Source organism: Onychostruthus taczanowskii, unplaced genomic scaffold, assembly GCF_017590055.1.
Source record: "Onychostruthus taczanowskii isolate IOZ18803 unplaced genomic scaffold, ASM1759005v1 scaffold25, whole genome shotgun sequence".
NCBI lineage: Eukaryota > Metazoa > Chordata > Aves > Passeriformes > Passeridae > Onychostruthus > Onychostruthus taczanowskii.
The window spans coordinates 7,853,688-7,868,281 of NW_024499796.1; the positions used below are offsets into that span (position 1 = coordinate 7,853,688).

A 14,594-nucleotide genomic window follows, 5' to 3' on the forward strand; every position below is an offset into this window, starting at 1 on the left:
GTGGTTTTTGCACTCTTAGAGACTTTGAACCTGCTTTTTCTGACAACCCCCAACTTTCATTTATTTCCTCGTGTATTTCCTTTTTTTCCCCTTTTCTCCCAGGACTTGAGGTAACTCACCCTTAAAAACTGACTTGGAGATGAAACTTGGCATTTAAGGTCCCAGCCTGGGAGCAAATGAAGTTACCAGTTATAAACACACACCAAAATCTGTTTGGACATGCTGAAATTACAGGAGCAGAGGATTAAAAGGATCCAAGACGCTTTATTTAGTTTTAACTTCTGCAGCTCCACCTGAGTGTCAGTTTGCAGCCGCATGCCTGACACAAGATGGGTCCTTTTTGCTGTTTTTGTTCTTCAGGTGGATTGCAATGGATTTGGAATATTTATTCCAAAGCAGAGGGGCTGGTGAAGGTCCCAAACTGGGATCCTGGGGTGTTGCCAGCTGTGTACCCCTCATCCAACCATCCCCACGTGGCTCTGCCCTGCAGGAAGGGCAGGATCTTGTCCTCTCCTACAACAGAAGAGTTGTAGTAGAAATCCAGGTTTTGGGGGTCTTTCCAGAGCCTTTCCTGCGTGGCTGGAGATCCCACAGTGACAGGCAGGAGATGGAGTGATAGGAGCACGCAGGGATACGGCGATGGCAGATAAGAGGCCTCACTTTTCCAGGAGGAGCTGCTCGCTCGCTAATAATTTCTGGCACGAGACGCTTTGCCAATTAAAGAATAAATCAGGGCAGATAAGGCTGGGGAGCATTCCACGGATCTGCCACACAGGGAGAACGCCTGGGACATCCCTGATTGTCCCAGCTACCTCAGTGTGCTGACTGCAGGAGAGCTGGGCTCGGCACTGGGAGCTACCTGTGCCAGCAGCACCCCCCCAGCAGCTGTCCCTGGTGTCACCCCAGCCTCGCTGAGTGCCCAGCCTTGCTCCCCAGCGTGTGTGAGCAGCTGCAGCATGGCCCCAGCCTGTTTGTTATGCACGTTACCGCCGTGGAAAGCCAGGGTCGATAGGATGTTTAATATGCTTCATGCATAGTGGAGTCGCTCTGGTCCATCAAGCCACTAATACACATTCTTACAGGGCTGAGTATCATTTATTAAACCTGGAGGCCTGCCTGGCAAAGGGGGGCCGGGGCTCTGGGAAGCAGCCAGCGGTGCTGCTGGGGTGGTACGGGCGCTGCTCAGGAGGAGAGAGTTTGCAGAGGAGCCGCGCACACGCACAGACACACACGCACAGACGCACAGAGAGTTATTTGTTGCGCCTCACGGATGGGAAACGGAATAAATCGTGCTCTGAGCGCTGCCCGCCCTGTGACACAGCCCGGGGCCAGGCAGCGGGCTCAGGGCTGGCTGCTCCGGGGCTGGGCACAGCTGGCATTGCTCAGCATCACTCCGGGAACCCCCTCGGCTCCCCCTCCCGAGCCTGACACTGCAGCGCTGCGCACCGCTTGGGTTTTTTCCTCTTTTCCCTCTTTTTTCTCTTTCCTCACCTCTTTCCCCTTCCTGCTCTTTCCCATCTTTTTTTTCCTCTTCTTTTCCCTCGCTTCTTTCCCTTCTATTTCTGCTCTTTTTTCCTTCTCTCTTTCCCCTCTCCCCACTCTCCTCATCTCCCCCCTTCCTCCCCATCTCTAATTTCCCCTTCTCGCCACCTCTTTTTCCCCTCTATTTTTTCCCCTCCTCCCTTTTGTTTTATCCTTCCCCCTGCCCTCTATTTTCCTCCCTTTCCCCCATCACTTTAAGAAAAAAAAAAACCAAAACACAACCCCCCCAAAAAAAACCACTAAAAAACAAAAAACCCCAAAACAAAACAAAAAAAAAAATAAACACCAAACAAAACCATCCAACACCACCAACCACCAGCGCAGCGCTCTCCGCGGGCCGGCGGGGCGGGCGCGGGGCGGCGCTGCTCGGCTCGGCTCGGCTCGGCTCGGCTCGGCTCGGCTCGGCTCGGCTCGATTTCCCTCCCCTCCGCCCGCCCTGCCTGTGTGTTTTCGCCGCCGCGCTCGCCGAGCCCCTTGGCATGAGTTAAGCACCAGCCATGGACACCAAACACTTCCTGCCGCTGGGTGAGTTCTGTTCCGAGAGATTCTCCCTTCCTACCGCGGGGGGTGGCGGGGTGCTTCGGGACGATAAAATCAGCGCCTGTCCTGCCGCCTTCCCCCCTCCCCCGGCTCCGCTGCCCCTTCCAGCAGCGCGCACCGGCGGGCGGCGGGCGGGGGATGCGCTCGCCCCTTCCCCGGGGAGCGCCGCGGCCAGCGCGGGGCGGGCGGCCCGGCCCCGGCCCCTGCCCCCGGCCCCTGCCTCGGAGTTGGTATTTTTCTTTTGCTTTTGCCGTTGTTTATTTCGTGGCGCAGCCCCGGGGACGGCGGGCCCGGCCGGGGTGCCGAGCCGAGCCGAGCCGAGCCGGGCTGGGCCGGAGCGAGCCCCGCCGGGCCGGTCGGGCAGCGGCCCCAGCGGCGCTTGGAGCGGGGCAGCGGCAGCGGGCAGAGCCCCCTCCCCGCCCGGGGCCGCCTCTGCTCGGGGCTCGGCAGCGCTCAGACTGTGCTTCCCCCTCTTGCCTTCCTCCTGGCTTTATTTATTTTTTTTTTCTTTAATTTTTGACTTTTCTCCTTTTTTTAAATTTTTTTTTTCCTCTCCCCGCGGCATCCGGGGCGCGCAGCCGGGCAGGGGGAGGCAGCGCCCGGCCCCTCCGCTCGCATCGCCGGCTCCCAGACCCGCCGCTGTTGGGACCCTCCTGCCTTTTTGTTCTTATTTATTTTTTTCCACCCCTCCCTCTCCTCCTTTTAGCTGCGTTTTAAAACCTATTTCCAAGCGGGGTTTGCCATCGTTTCGGTGACTGAGTCAAGTCCTGGCTTGTAAGGGCGAATGCCTCCTGCGTCTCGCTTCCAGGAGAAGTGATATTGCAGAGCTCGGTGCTCGGGGTGGGGGGAAGAAAAGTTTGAGCGGAGTGGCCTGGCGCCAAGTCCGGGCTCGGGGGAAGAGGGGCGAGTGCTGCCATCCCTGTCCCCGCTCATCCCGGTGGCTCCCAGCCTCCTGCCGAGCGAGCCATGGCCAGCGAGTCCGTCCCTTTGGCTTCTCTGGGCTTTAAATCTGTGCTCAGCCTCTCCAGCCTGCCGGTGGTGTGTTTTGATTCTTTCTTCCTCTTGTTTTTTGGTTTTGTTTTTTTTTTGTTTTTGTTTTTTTCCTTTAATGTGTTTGGGTTTTTTTTTTTGTTTTGTTTTTTTTTGCTTGTTTTGTTGACAAATTGCAATTTCGGTTATTCCTTTCAAAGAGCAGAATAAATACAAACAACCGTCACAAGGTTTCCCGCAAGCCCAGCCCGCTGAGAGGCTTTCCAGGGCTGTGGTGGTCTGGGAGCTTTGGCAGGGAGACCCTGGCCCTGTGGGCTGGCAGAGCTGTAGGTGGCATCTCCGTGGCCCCAAAAATCCCAGTTTCACAGTGCCCCTTGTTGTCTGGGCTGGGAGATGCTGCTGGGGCCAAAAGCATCTCACCTGCAGTGTGTGTCCCTGGTTCCAAATCAAACCGGCTCCTTTTGCTTGGGGCCAGTGCAGCTCTTGGGGCTCATCCCAGCAGAAGGTGCCTCTCTTGCCCCACTGGAGTGGTTTAACCTAAGGGGTGGCTTTTTGGGGGATTCACATTTCCTTGGATGCTCTTGTGGAAGGCAGTCCGAATCTCTGTTGATCCGGGCAGGCTCAGGCCTCTGTGTACATTAACAGTCTTTTCTGTCAGTCCTGAACTCTCCTGTTATGCTGTAAATGCTAAAAACTACATTTTGTTATTAGTCAGAGTGGTTTGAGGGGGTAGGAGGGGGGGAGTGTGTGATTGCTGGCTCAGGGAAGGGTTTTCACGCTGGTTCAAGTGGGAAACAACTGATTAGAAATTTAGAAATGTGTGCATGGTGGGGCTGTGCCACCCATCCCCAGGGAAAACAGGGCAGTCCCCCAGGACAGCCCTGCTGGGGGAGGTTAAAACTTCTTATCCTGGTCTCAGGACAAAATCCATCTGGCTGTGGGAGCTGTTTGGGGTGTGTGGTCTGGGATTGTGCTGGAGGAGAGGCTCCCAAACTTTATGTGCTGGTCTTTGGTCACTGATTGTTGGGAAAAATCCCTTTGGCTGCAAGGCCAGTGGTTGCTGCAGGTTTTGGAGGGGGAGATCTTGGTCCTGCTCTGGGCAGTGCAGGCAGGTTGTGTCTGAAAGCTTGTGAGCAGTTTGTAGGATTGAGGGAATGTGAGATGAGACCTTCCCAGTGAAACCAGAGCAGAGCTGGATGGGCCATGGGGCCTCTTTAGAGGCAGGATGGACCAAACTCCACCAGGTCCCAACTTTGCAGGGTCCCAGGGTGTTTCACCAACCCTGTCTCGTGTCATTTTTGGGAGCTGGTGCTGGAAATACCCAGGGGAGAAAACCAGCCCAGCTTGTGGGGTTTGTTTCCCTGCACACCAGTACAGGCCTGAGCTGGGGAACAGCAGCAACACGGCCAAAATTCCACTCCATTACTGTGTCCCCATCAAAATCCCAGCTCAGTTTGGCCCAACAAGGCCAACCTGGTGCTTCCTGGCCAAGTCCTGCCCGTGGTTAGACTTAGATTACCCCGCTGATGTCATGGCTGGAAGTGTGGCCAGCACTGGGCACTTTTAATAGTAGTATCTCATTTTCCTGCTCCTCTGGAGAGCTGCTGGCAGATGCCAGCCAGAGGCTCCCCGTGAGGACAGCACGTCCCTGGGCATCTCCCAGGCTGGCTGCTGTCACCTGCCTGCCATCCCACTGCCAGGACAACCTGCAGCCTGGCACGGGGGTGTGGGCGCAGGTACCTCCACAGCCCTGCTGGGGCTAAAACACCTCGGGGTCCAGCAGATGCTGCCTTGGAGCCATCTGGAGTTACAGTCCTGCCTTTGCTAGACTTAGCTTGCTCAGGGCTGCCCAGGTTTTGCTGCTCTGTGCTGTGCCAGCTCTCCAGGAGGAGGAAAATGTAATAAAATCCGTGGTGTGAGGATCACCTGTGGTGGGGTGCATGGGCTGAGGTCAAGGCTTTCATGGGGCACTGATGTGCAAAGCAAGGACTCGTTTCTTCAGGTGGCTGCTTGTTCTCTGCCTTTTACAATCCTCTTAATGCTTTGCTTTCCCTTTGCCCATTCCCTGGGTATCTCTGGGGAGGAAAACAGGCGTGGTGAGCTCGGGGAGCTCTCCCTCAAGGCTCATCTTTGTGGGGGAAGAAGCAGTTAATGGTTGTCCGGGCCTGGCACTTCCCTCCAGAGGTTGTAACCTCTCTGTGTCCCTCTTCCCACCCTGCAGCCTGACCTCCAGCAGGTTGTAAGCTCTGTGTGTCCCTCTTCCCACCCTACAGCCGTGCCAGGCCCGGCTGCAGCTGCTCAGGATGTGGGGTGAGGACTGTCCACGCCGTGCTCGGGGCTGGAGCAGCAACACTTCCGAGGAAAAACAGCAAAACAACCCCCTGCATGTCCAGCTGGGCCAGCCCGGGGCTGGGGCTGCTTTGTGAGCATCCCTCAGGCACCTTCATCCTGCATCCCCTGGCTGGGATGAGCCTGGGGAGCTCCTCAGTGCAAACCTCTGCATTGAGACCTCACCACGGTGCTCAGTCCTGCTCTTGGTACCCTCAAAAATCAACAGCTGATGTGACAATCTGCAGGGAGGAAGACTGAGGGATGTGGGAAGCATCTGAGCATCCTAGTGAGGAAGGAGGAATCCTCTGCCCCACACCTGGTTGGATCCCAGGGGCTGGAGCAGGGCTTGGCAGGAGCAGGAGGTGAAGTCTGGTTGTGTCCTGGTCTCTCTTGTGGGGCTCGACCTCTCCTCGTTGACATATGCAAAACAAACTGGGAAGGAATTTTTTGCCTTTTCCAGAATCTGGGTTGTGGCAGTGAAATAAATCCTCAGAGCGTCCCTGAGTTTATTCCACGTCGTCCTGCTGTGTTGGAGGGAGCGTTTGTGTTTCTCAAATTTAGAGTATTTTATTTATTTAAAAGAGAGCGGGGGAGAAAGCCACAGAATTTGAGTTATTCATTGCAAATATTATTATTGGCGTTTTGCTCCTGTTGAGGGGGGAAAAAAAAAACCAACAAGGGGGGAATCAAAACATTTCACTGGAAAATACACCCTGGCTTTGTCCCACCCACATCTTCAAGGCAAAAATAAATATTTATTAAGAAATGGGTTAAAAACCTTTTTGTTGAGCATTGTTTTCTGGGAGCAGGGGTGGGTTGCCATATGCCAGAGCCCTGCCACCGGGCTGAATTTTGGATTTTTTAGTTTTTTTTTTGCAGGATGGTTAAGGAAAGAAACAACAGAGGAGCTGTGGGTGCTGCAGGGCTTTGGGGTGTGCCTTGGCCCTGCCTTGTCTGTGGGCTCTGTGTCCTGTGAGCATCCTGGTGCCTTTTCTGGGGGATTGTGTGTGCTCAGAGTATTCCCCGAGGCTCCCAGCTGCCTGAAATCCCCAAATCATTCCTGCTATAAATAACCCAGCAGTGAGACAGCAAGAGCTGGTGGCCCTTGGCAAGGGATTGAACAGGGCTGAGGTGATGCTGTGGGGACACTGAGGGGTCCCTGTGCCCCAGCTGGGCTCCTCCACTGAGCCAAAACCTGGGATCCCTCAAACCCCTGCTGGCCAAGTGCTGCAGGGACCTTCCTTGAGAGCTGGGTAATTAATTGGGCTCTAATTAATCCTTCTCTGGCTCTGATCCCCAGGTTGGAGAGGGGAGGAACTGGGGCTCTCCTCGCTCTGACCTGTGGTGTGGAGGGGTCTGGGCATTTCAGAGGGGTGCTGGGGGATGTGGAAGGATGTGGGCACTCAGGAGGGATGCTCAGAAGTGTCAGGGATGCTCAGAAGTGTGCAGGGATGTTGGGAAGTGTCAGGGATGTTCAGAAGTGTGCAGGGATGCTCAGAAGTGTGTCAGGGATGCTCAGAAGTGTCAGGGATGTTCAGAAGTGTGCAGGGATGCTGAGAAGTGTGTCAGGGATGCTCAGAAGTGTGCAGGCATGCTCAGAAGTGTCAGGGATTCTCAGAAGTGTGCAGGGATGTTGGGAAGTGTCAGGGATGTTCAAAAGTGTGCAGGGATGCTCAGAAGTGTGTCAGGGATGCTCAGAAGTGTGCAGGGATGCTCAGAAGTGTGTCAGGGATGCTCAGAAGTGTGCAGGGATGCTCAGAAGTGTGTCAGGGATGCTCAGAAGTGTGCAGGGATGCTCAGAAGTGTGCAGTGTCAGGGATGTTCAAAAGTGTGCAGGGATGCTGAGAAGTGTGTCAGGGATGCTCAGAAGTGTGCAGGCATGCTCAGAAGTGTCAGGGATTCTCAGAAGTGTGCAGGGATGTTGGGAAGTGTCAGGGATGTTCAAAAGTGTGCAGGGATGCTCAGAAGTGTGTCAGGGATGCTCAGAAGTGTGCAGGGATGCTCAGAAGTGTGTCAGGGATGCTCAGAAGTGTGCAGGGATGCTCAGAAGTGTGCAGGGATGTTCAGAAGTGTGCAGGGATGCTGAGAAGTGTGCAGGGATGTTCAGAAGTGTGCAGGGATGCTGAGAAGTGTTAGGGATGCTCAGAAGTGTGCAGGGATGTTGGGAAGTGTCAGGGATGCTCAGAAGTGTGCAGGGATGCTCAGAAGTGTCAGGGATGCTCAGAAGTGTCAGGGATGCTCAGCACTTGAGGGATGCTCAGTCTGCACGGGATCCATCCCAGCACTTCCCTAATTGCTCCCTAAAAGGCCCAGGTGGGCTCTTCCAAGTCAGTCGAGCTACAAAGCAATAGGGGAGGCAGCCTGGGTGGTTTTATTTTAATTGATTTTGTCAGGAGTTGCTGTATTTTATTACATTTAAAGACTAGACTCTGGAATAACTTTGAACGTTTGACACGCACACAAAAAGCAGCTTTCTGACATTTTCCTCTTTGCTTGTCTTTTATTTTATTTCTCCCCTCTCCTCCTCCTCAAAGGGAAGCGTGTGCCTGGAGGGAGGACAGAGGAGGAGGAGGGAGGAGCGGCTGTGTCTCTCCAAAGGCTGCTCCAACATCAAGGCAGCGCGAAGCGGATGAAATAATACTGCAAATAAGGATTTAAAAAACCCTACAGAAGGATCCCCACACATGCCAGCCAGCTCAAACTGCCAGAAGATTTTCAGACAGAAGCAATTTAGCCTGGGAAAATGCTCTATTGTTGAGATGGAAACTGGCTGTGAGAACTTGCCTTTTCTGACAAGGTTTGGCTTAGGAAAAGCAAAGCAAAGTCAAGGAAATCAACCTGAGTTTTTATTTAGAGGGGAGGGAGCTTTTCAAAATGGAGGGTGTTTTCTGAGATAAACAGGGAACAATTCCCTTGTGAGAAAGGGAAGAAAGGGCTCAAATTAAGCCCAAATGCAGCTCCTCTCCTTTGAAATTTTGTTTAACGTGGAGTTAAAAAATAATCCTGTTCAAACAGAGCATTGGTAAGCACTAAATGCTTGGGCTTTTCCCCCCCCCCTCTCTTTCCCTTTTCTCTTACTGTGATCCACAATAAAAGTTCCAAGGTTGCACCTTGGAGCTGTAATTCTGGTGGCAGCTGTGCCCGTGCCAGCTCCTGCCTCTGCACATCAGCAGGGGATGGATCTTGCCTCCAAAACTCCTCGTCTGCCCAGATGATACAGATCCAGGGTGGGAAACTGAGGCACGAGGGAGTGTCTGAGCTGGGAACGGGGCCCGGAGCGAGGGCGTGGGGTGGTTGTGAAAGCTGGGCTGGGATGGCAGCTCCACCGAGCTCCTCTGGGCTGTGCAGGGTCCAAAACCTCCAAACCCACTCCCCCCCAAAGCTGCTTTTTGGCCCAGGAGCAAAGGAAAGCTCCCAGGTGGGGTTTGTGGGCGAGCCAGGTGCTCCCAAAGCACAGGGCAAGGAAGAAACACCCTAAAGATTCGGGGAATTAAGCAGTAGGGTGAGGGCTGGCATCCCCTTCTGCTCCAGCAGGAGATGATCCCTCACTGTGGTCATTGCTCCTTCTTCCAAACCCTGGAGGATTTGATTTTTTGGTCAAAGACTTGTATTTTTGGGCCATTTTTGGGTGGTGTGTTTGGGTTTTGTCTGAGCCTTTCCCTGGATCCCATCAGCTGGAGGATGGCTGCAGAGCCAGGAGATAAAAGGAACAATAGTGGTACTGGGGACCAATAAAATGGTAATGGGATTCCCAGCTGGTTGTTACTTTTCATGGGCTCCTCTTTTGTGGAGTTTTGGCTTTCTTCAGCTTTACAGACTTGGGAAAAAAAAGGGGAAAAAATCCAGGGATGGGGGAGCTGAGGGAACCTCCTGTGATTTACAGCCCCCTCAGCTCCTGGAGCAGATCCTTTGTGCTGCCAGGAGTGAATTAGGGAGGGATGCCCCATCTCGTTTCAGCTGGGCGGGAAGGCAGAAACATTTGATTATTGTTTTTCCATTTCTGGCTGACAAGTGAGTGCTGGAGGAGAGTTGTTTTCTTTGGTTTTTTGTTTTTTGGTTTTTTTTTTTCTTCCCTTTGCTGTGAACTCTGTGGGCTGCTGCGAGACAATTTTGTTGTGGGCAGCGCGTCTCCTACGTGCCCGTCCCGGAGTGGCAGTGAGGCAATGGCAGTGGTGAGGCAAGAGCAGAAGGAGAAGGGCAGGAGGGGAGAGCTTCCAGCCAAAATCCAGCCTGAGACATGGAGGAGGCAGGAGAGGGGGTGAGTTTCCAGCCAAAATCCAGCCTGAGACATGGAAGTGGCAGGAGAGGGTAAGAGCTTCCAGCCAAAATCCACCTGAGACATGGAGGAGGCAGGAGAGGGGGTGAGTTTCCAGCCAAAATCCAGCCTGAGACATGGACATGGCAGGAGAGGGTAATAGCTTCCAGCCAAAATCTACCTGAGACATGGAGGTGGCAGGAGGAGGGGTGAGCTTCCAGCCAAAATCCAGCCTGAGATATGGAGGTGACAAGGTTGGGATGGAGGAGCTGAGTGAGGGATGATGAGTGGTGGCAGAGAAGAATTGTATCAGAGAGGCAGGAGCAGAGCCAGGGGCATCACATCGAGCTGGGGGAGCTGTTTGGCTGCTCCTGGGGGTGTGAAGGATGGGTGAGAGTGGTTTGCCAGTGCTGCAGCTTCCCTGCCCTGCTCCCAAAGATCTGTGTGCAGGTGGGGGCTCTTGGAAAAAGGATATCGAAGATATTCTGTACTGGTCATCCTTACCAGACTAAACTGGGCTCCCCTTCTGCCCCCAGCCCTTCTTTTTCTGCCCCGTTTGTGGGAGATGAGTGATTTTATCAGGCCTGGGGAGCTGTGGCTCTGCCTGGTGTGGAGGAGCCGTGGTCTCTGCCGGCGTGGAGCAGGCTCCGGGTCATGCTGGGGAAATCCAAAATCCCACACTGCATCCCATCAGTGTTGGGGCCCCTTCTGGTGACCACTCACACCCCACAGCAGCCCTGGGGTGGATGTTTAATGGTTGAGCAGGAAAAAGGGGTACCAAGGGGGGTACCCACGGCCTTTGAGGGACCAGGTGACTTGAGCGAGTTGAAAGCTGCTGTCTCAGAGCTCTGCACCTGCGTGACCAACCCTCCCTTGCTGACCTGCACTTGTTCAAGTGTGACTTTCAATTGATCATAAAAATCCAGCGTGATTCACAGCGTTCCTGCCCTGCAGCCTGCCGGGCTCTGTCTCTCAGCATTCACGTAGCGTGAGAGAGCAGATTGCCCTCCAGTTCATCCTGCTCAGCCTTAATGGGGAGCTGCTGCTCACTGGGGCTGCTCCCTCCACACACTCCTGGAATGTATTAAAAACAGTGGCTTAGCGTTTTAATTTCATATTTTTCCCCCTCAAATATATGAGGAAAACTCCTCTCCCGAGCTCGGGGTGTGGGGAGAAGGGAGGGAGGTGCAGCTCCCCGCTCCATCCCGGCGCAGCCCCCGCGTGCGTGCGTGTGGCTCACAGACAGTGAAATTGCACCCTAGAGTTATAAAGCAATTGTCTAGCTCAGCAGCAGAATGAGCATGAAATGGTGCAGAAAGCAACTAAATAAAATTGGGTAAGGCAGATGCATGAAAATAATGACATCTCTATCCTGTAGTCAGGCGCGCTCGCTCTTCCTCGCTGATAAACTTTTATAACAGACTTTGCATTTATTTTCCTGGGAAACTCTCCTGCCATGGAGATGTGTGTTGGTGGGGGGTGAGCCCCTGCACCCCCTCTCCTGTTTTTTTGGGGCTGTACATCCCTGTCCCCGTCCCCCCCTTCCTGTCTCCCTCTTCCTTGTTTTTGTTTTCAGAGCGGGATTTTTATGCTCAGTCAAACACCAAAGTGATAACCTTTGCGACTTCATTTCCTTTTTGGTGGCCGTGCCAGGCTGGGGGAGCCCTGTGAGCTGGTGGCTCTCAGAGTGGCCTCTCATGTCCCATGCAGATGGAGTGAAGAGATGCTTTCCTGCTTTGCTCTGGCTTTGGAGGTTTCTCCTTTTCCCTGGAAGGCTCAGGTTGAGCAGGCTGTTGTGTGGGGTTTGGGATACCACAGCAGGGGTGGAGCACCAGGTTGGTGCACTGGCTCTGTCGTTCCTTCTCCCTGGTGATGGCTGGTGACACCAGGGCCACCTGCTCCCACACTATTTATCCAGCTGGATGGATTAAAATGCTCCCAGTTTGGGCCTGGAGGATTGACTTCAGCTGTGATTCCTCCCCAGCCTTTCCCCTGGGCTCTGAGCTGCTGTCCCTGCTCCCACAGTACCTTGGCCTCAGCTTCCCCATCCACTCCCAGGAAGCTGATGCTTCCAACACAGTCCAAGTTTTGCTCGTTTTGTGCCAGGATCCCTGTGGAGACTGGGAACAAGCAGCTCCTCTTCCCACCCAAGAGGCCCTTTAGGTGACATTAAGGCTGTGTCCCCGCTGTCCTCACGCCCTCCTGCCTCTCATGGCATCGCTGGGCACTGCTCCACGTGCTTGTGCTGCCAGGGATGCCCTTTGTGGACAGGGCTGCCTGCTCTGTAAATGCCTGGATGCTTTGGAGGGCTCAGGACCGAGCTGCTCATGGATTCCTTTCCTTGTCTGCAAGGAAAAATCAGCCCTGGGCTGTGCTGGAGCCTGGGGCTCACCAGCCAGCGCCTCTGCAGCAGAATCTCCATCTCTGCCTTGGCTGTGCTGGGATGTGTCCCCGGGGTCCCAGATTAGCTGCTCCAGTGCCTGCCCATCACACGCAGCCCAGCGTGGCTCTCATGGGTGGGCTGGAGCTGCGTGTTGGCTGCTCAGCCCCGGAGCACAACAGCACAGGACACGGCGTTTTCCCCTCCTCCTGCCAAAACCCAGCTCCTCTGGAGCGAGGCAGAGCAGGAGGTTTCCCTGCAGGGATTATTCTGGCTCTGGGCAGCTGGATGCCAAAGCCCTGCCAGCTTTTTTTGCTGGTGTGGTTCCGCAGCACCGGAGCGGCGAGGAGGAGGAGCAGGAGGGAAATGCAGGCGTGCAAAAATCAGTGTGAAAGCATAAATCAGGCCAAGAGTGAAAGGTTAAAGAAATCCAGAGGAAGCAGAGTGATGTGTGTGATAGAAAGGGGTTTCCTGTACCTAGAGAGGCCACCCAGGCTCCTTTCCTGCCGGGGCAAACCAAAACTTTCTGCACCCCTAAGCAGATTGTGGTTGGCTGCTTGGGCACGCTGTGAGCCAGCCGTGCCAGCCTGGGTGTTAATGCCTTGTGCTTTACAGGCTGCCCTCCCCAGCCCCTGCCGTGGGATTTATTTATAGGATGCCCAGGCAGATCCTGGGAAGCGCTGCAGTTGGGAATAGGTCTCAGAAGGCAGGATGCAGTGACCTGTGCTGCCCTAAAATCCACACCTCTCCACTGCCAGCCTGGCTGGTTTTCTACACTGTGCTCCTCATCAGGGCCCAGACCTCAGAGGGGCTCCAGGAAGAGTTAAGGCTCCTGGGACAATTACCTGCAGGCCCCTATTTAAGCACTTAGGAAGGCTTAGCTGATCCCAGCTGGAGATAGCCTGGCCCCAGGCCAGCGGGTACCTGTTGTGTGCAAATGTGGAGCCTTTCAACAGCGGTTCAGAGCTGGGGCTTGCTGGCAGCAGGACCCCCAGAGGGCACTTTCGGGTGGCCGGTGCTGGCACCCCGAATTACACCCTGCTTGTAACGCTGGGAGACACGGATTTCGTTGGCTGAGGGGTTTTTGGCAGTTTTTGGGGCTGTGTTTTGGTAGCAGTGCTGCCGTGCCCTGCTGCTTTACCTTGGAGTGTCGCCCTCCTCTCCGAGGGGGAAAACCAGCAATTCCCTTCTGGCAGGTTGCTCCCTCTTTGTGCCTCACCTGTGGGGCAGGTTTGTTCTGTGGAAATCAGAGGCCATCAGGCTCTGTTGGGCTCTGGCTCTCGCTTTTCCCACTGCATTTTTCCGCCTGGGCTGGCTGAGGGGTGCTGGGCGCCGCTCCCTGCGGGCACCTGGGCGCTCCTCCGGTTGTCCCGGTGTTGAGCCATGGGAGCTGAGGCTGGGCAGGCGAGGAAAACCACGTCTGGCCGGGTTTCACAGCCTCTAGGTGTGTGCAGGAAATGTTGCAGGGCAGGGATTTCTTGCAGCAGGCCCTGGGTGGCAGGTAACAAACAGCAAGGTGCCCATGTGGAGCCCACGCACACGAGGGGAGGCTCCTCCTCTCAAGGCACCTTCCCAAAACCCTGGGGCAGCGCAGGGGATGTGGGGCTGCTCCAGGAATCCTCCAGGTCTCTTTCTTGGAGCAGTTGCATTTGCCCTCGGATGCTGGAAGGTGCAGCATCACACCCTGGGGGCACAGCTTGGTGGAGCTCAGCAGCACCCTGGGAATGGTGTTGGAGCCCCAAAGCTCTGTTCAGGGCTTTCCCAAGCAGGCAAACCTTAGGATACAGCCTGGGAAAGCAGTGCCGTGGAGGGTGAAGCTCATCCCTGAGAGCAGAGAGATGCTCTAGTCCTGCCCAAGGTCTGGGGACCCCAGTCCAGCCCTTTGTAGGGAGGACAGGACACACTGGGCTGGAGGAGTGCTGGGTAGGAAGGGGTGAGCCTGGAGCTGGGTGTAGGGATGTGCCTGCAGGGTGGGAGCAGCCGGTCCTGCCAGTTCTCCCAGGCTCTGGGAAGTCCCTCGAGCTGCAGTCGAGGCCAGGATGAGGTCCCAGGTCCCTTTCTGCCACTGAGGGCTCTTCCTTGGCTGCTCAGTTTTATGTCTTTGAGAGCACAGGCTCTGGGAAAACACCCAGAGAGCCTAGCCCTGGCTGGGAGTAAAAGCCAGCGTTGAGTGGGAAGGGAAGGCAGAGCCAGTGCACTCCTAATTGAAAGCACCTCCATAAGTGAATAAGGTAGAAGTGACTCTACAAAAAAAAAAAAAAAAAAAAAAAAAAAAAAAAAAAGCCAACCCCAATGCACTGAGCTGCCCTGTAATTGTCAGTGTGGAAATCACAGGCACATGAGGACTTGCAGTGAAGGATTGAATCTTCAGCCTGATTTCCAGAGCACAGGAAACGAGCTCCCAGCACTGGTTTTGGGGGTCCCGTGGACCTTTGGGCAGAGGAGCTTTTGGCAGGGTGGATTTTTGTGGAGCCTGTGGCAGGATCTGGAGCTCAGCACTGATTTCATCAGGTGGCTTCAAGATTGCGTCAGCTTAACCAAGGACTTGGATTGACC

General features: G+C 54.7%; 1 protein-coding gene across 1 annotated transcript in view; it reads left to right on the plus strand.

The window, feature by feature from the left end:
- Positions 1-1,951: 1,951 nt before the first annotated feature.
- The window catches only part of RXRA (retinoid X receptor alpha), a 99,790-nt gene continuing 87,147 nt past the window's right edge, over positions 1,952-14,594 (plus strand). Inside the window, exon 1 of the mRNA XM_041406403.1 lies at positions 1,952-2,067. Within this exon, the coding sequence (XP_041262337.1) occupies positions 2,040-2,067 (28 nt within the window). The 5' untranslated portion in view covers positions 1,952-2,039. The remainder of the gene's footprint in view (positions 2,068-14,594) is intronic.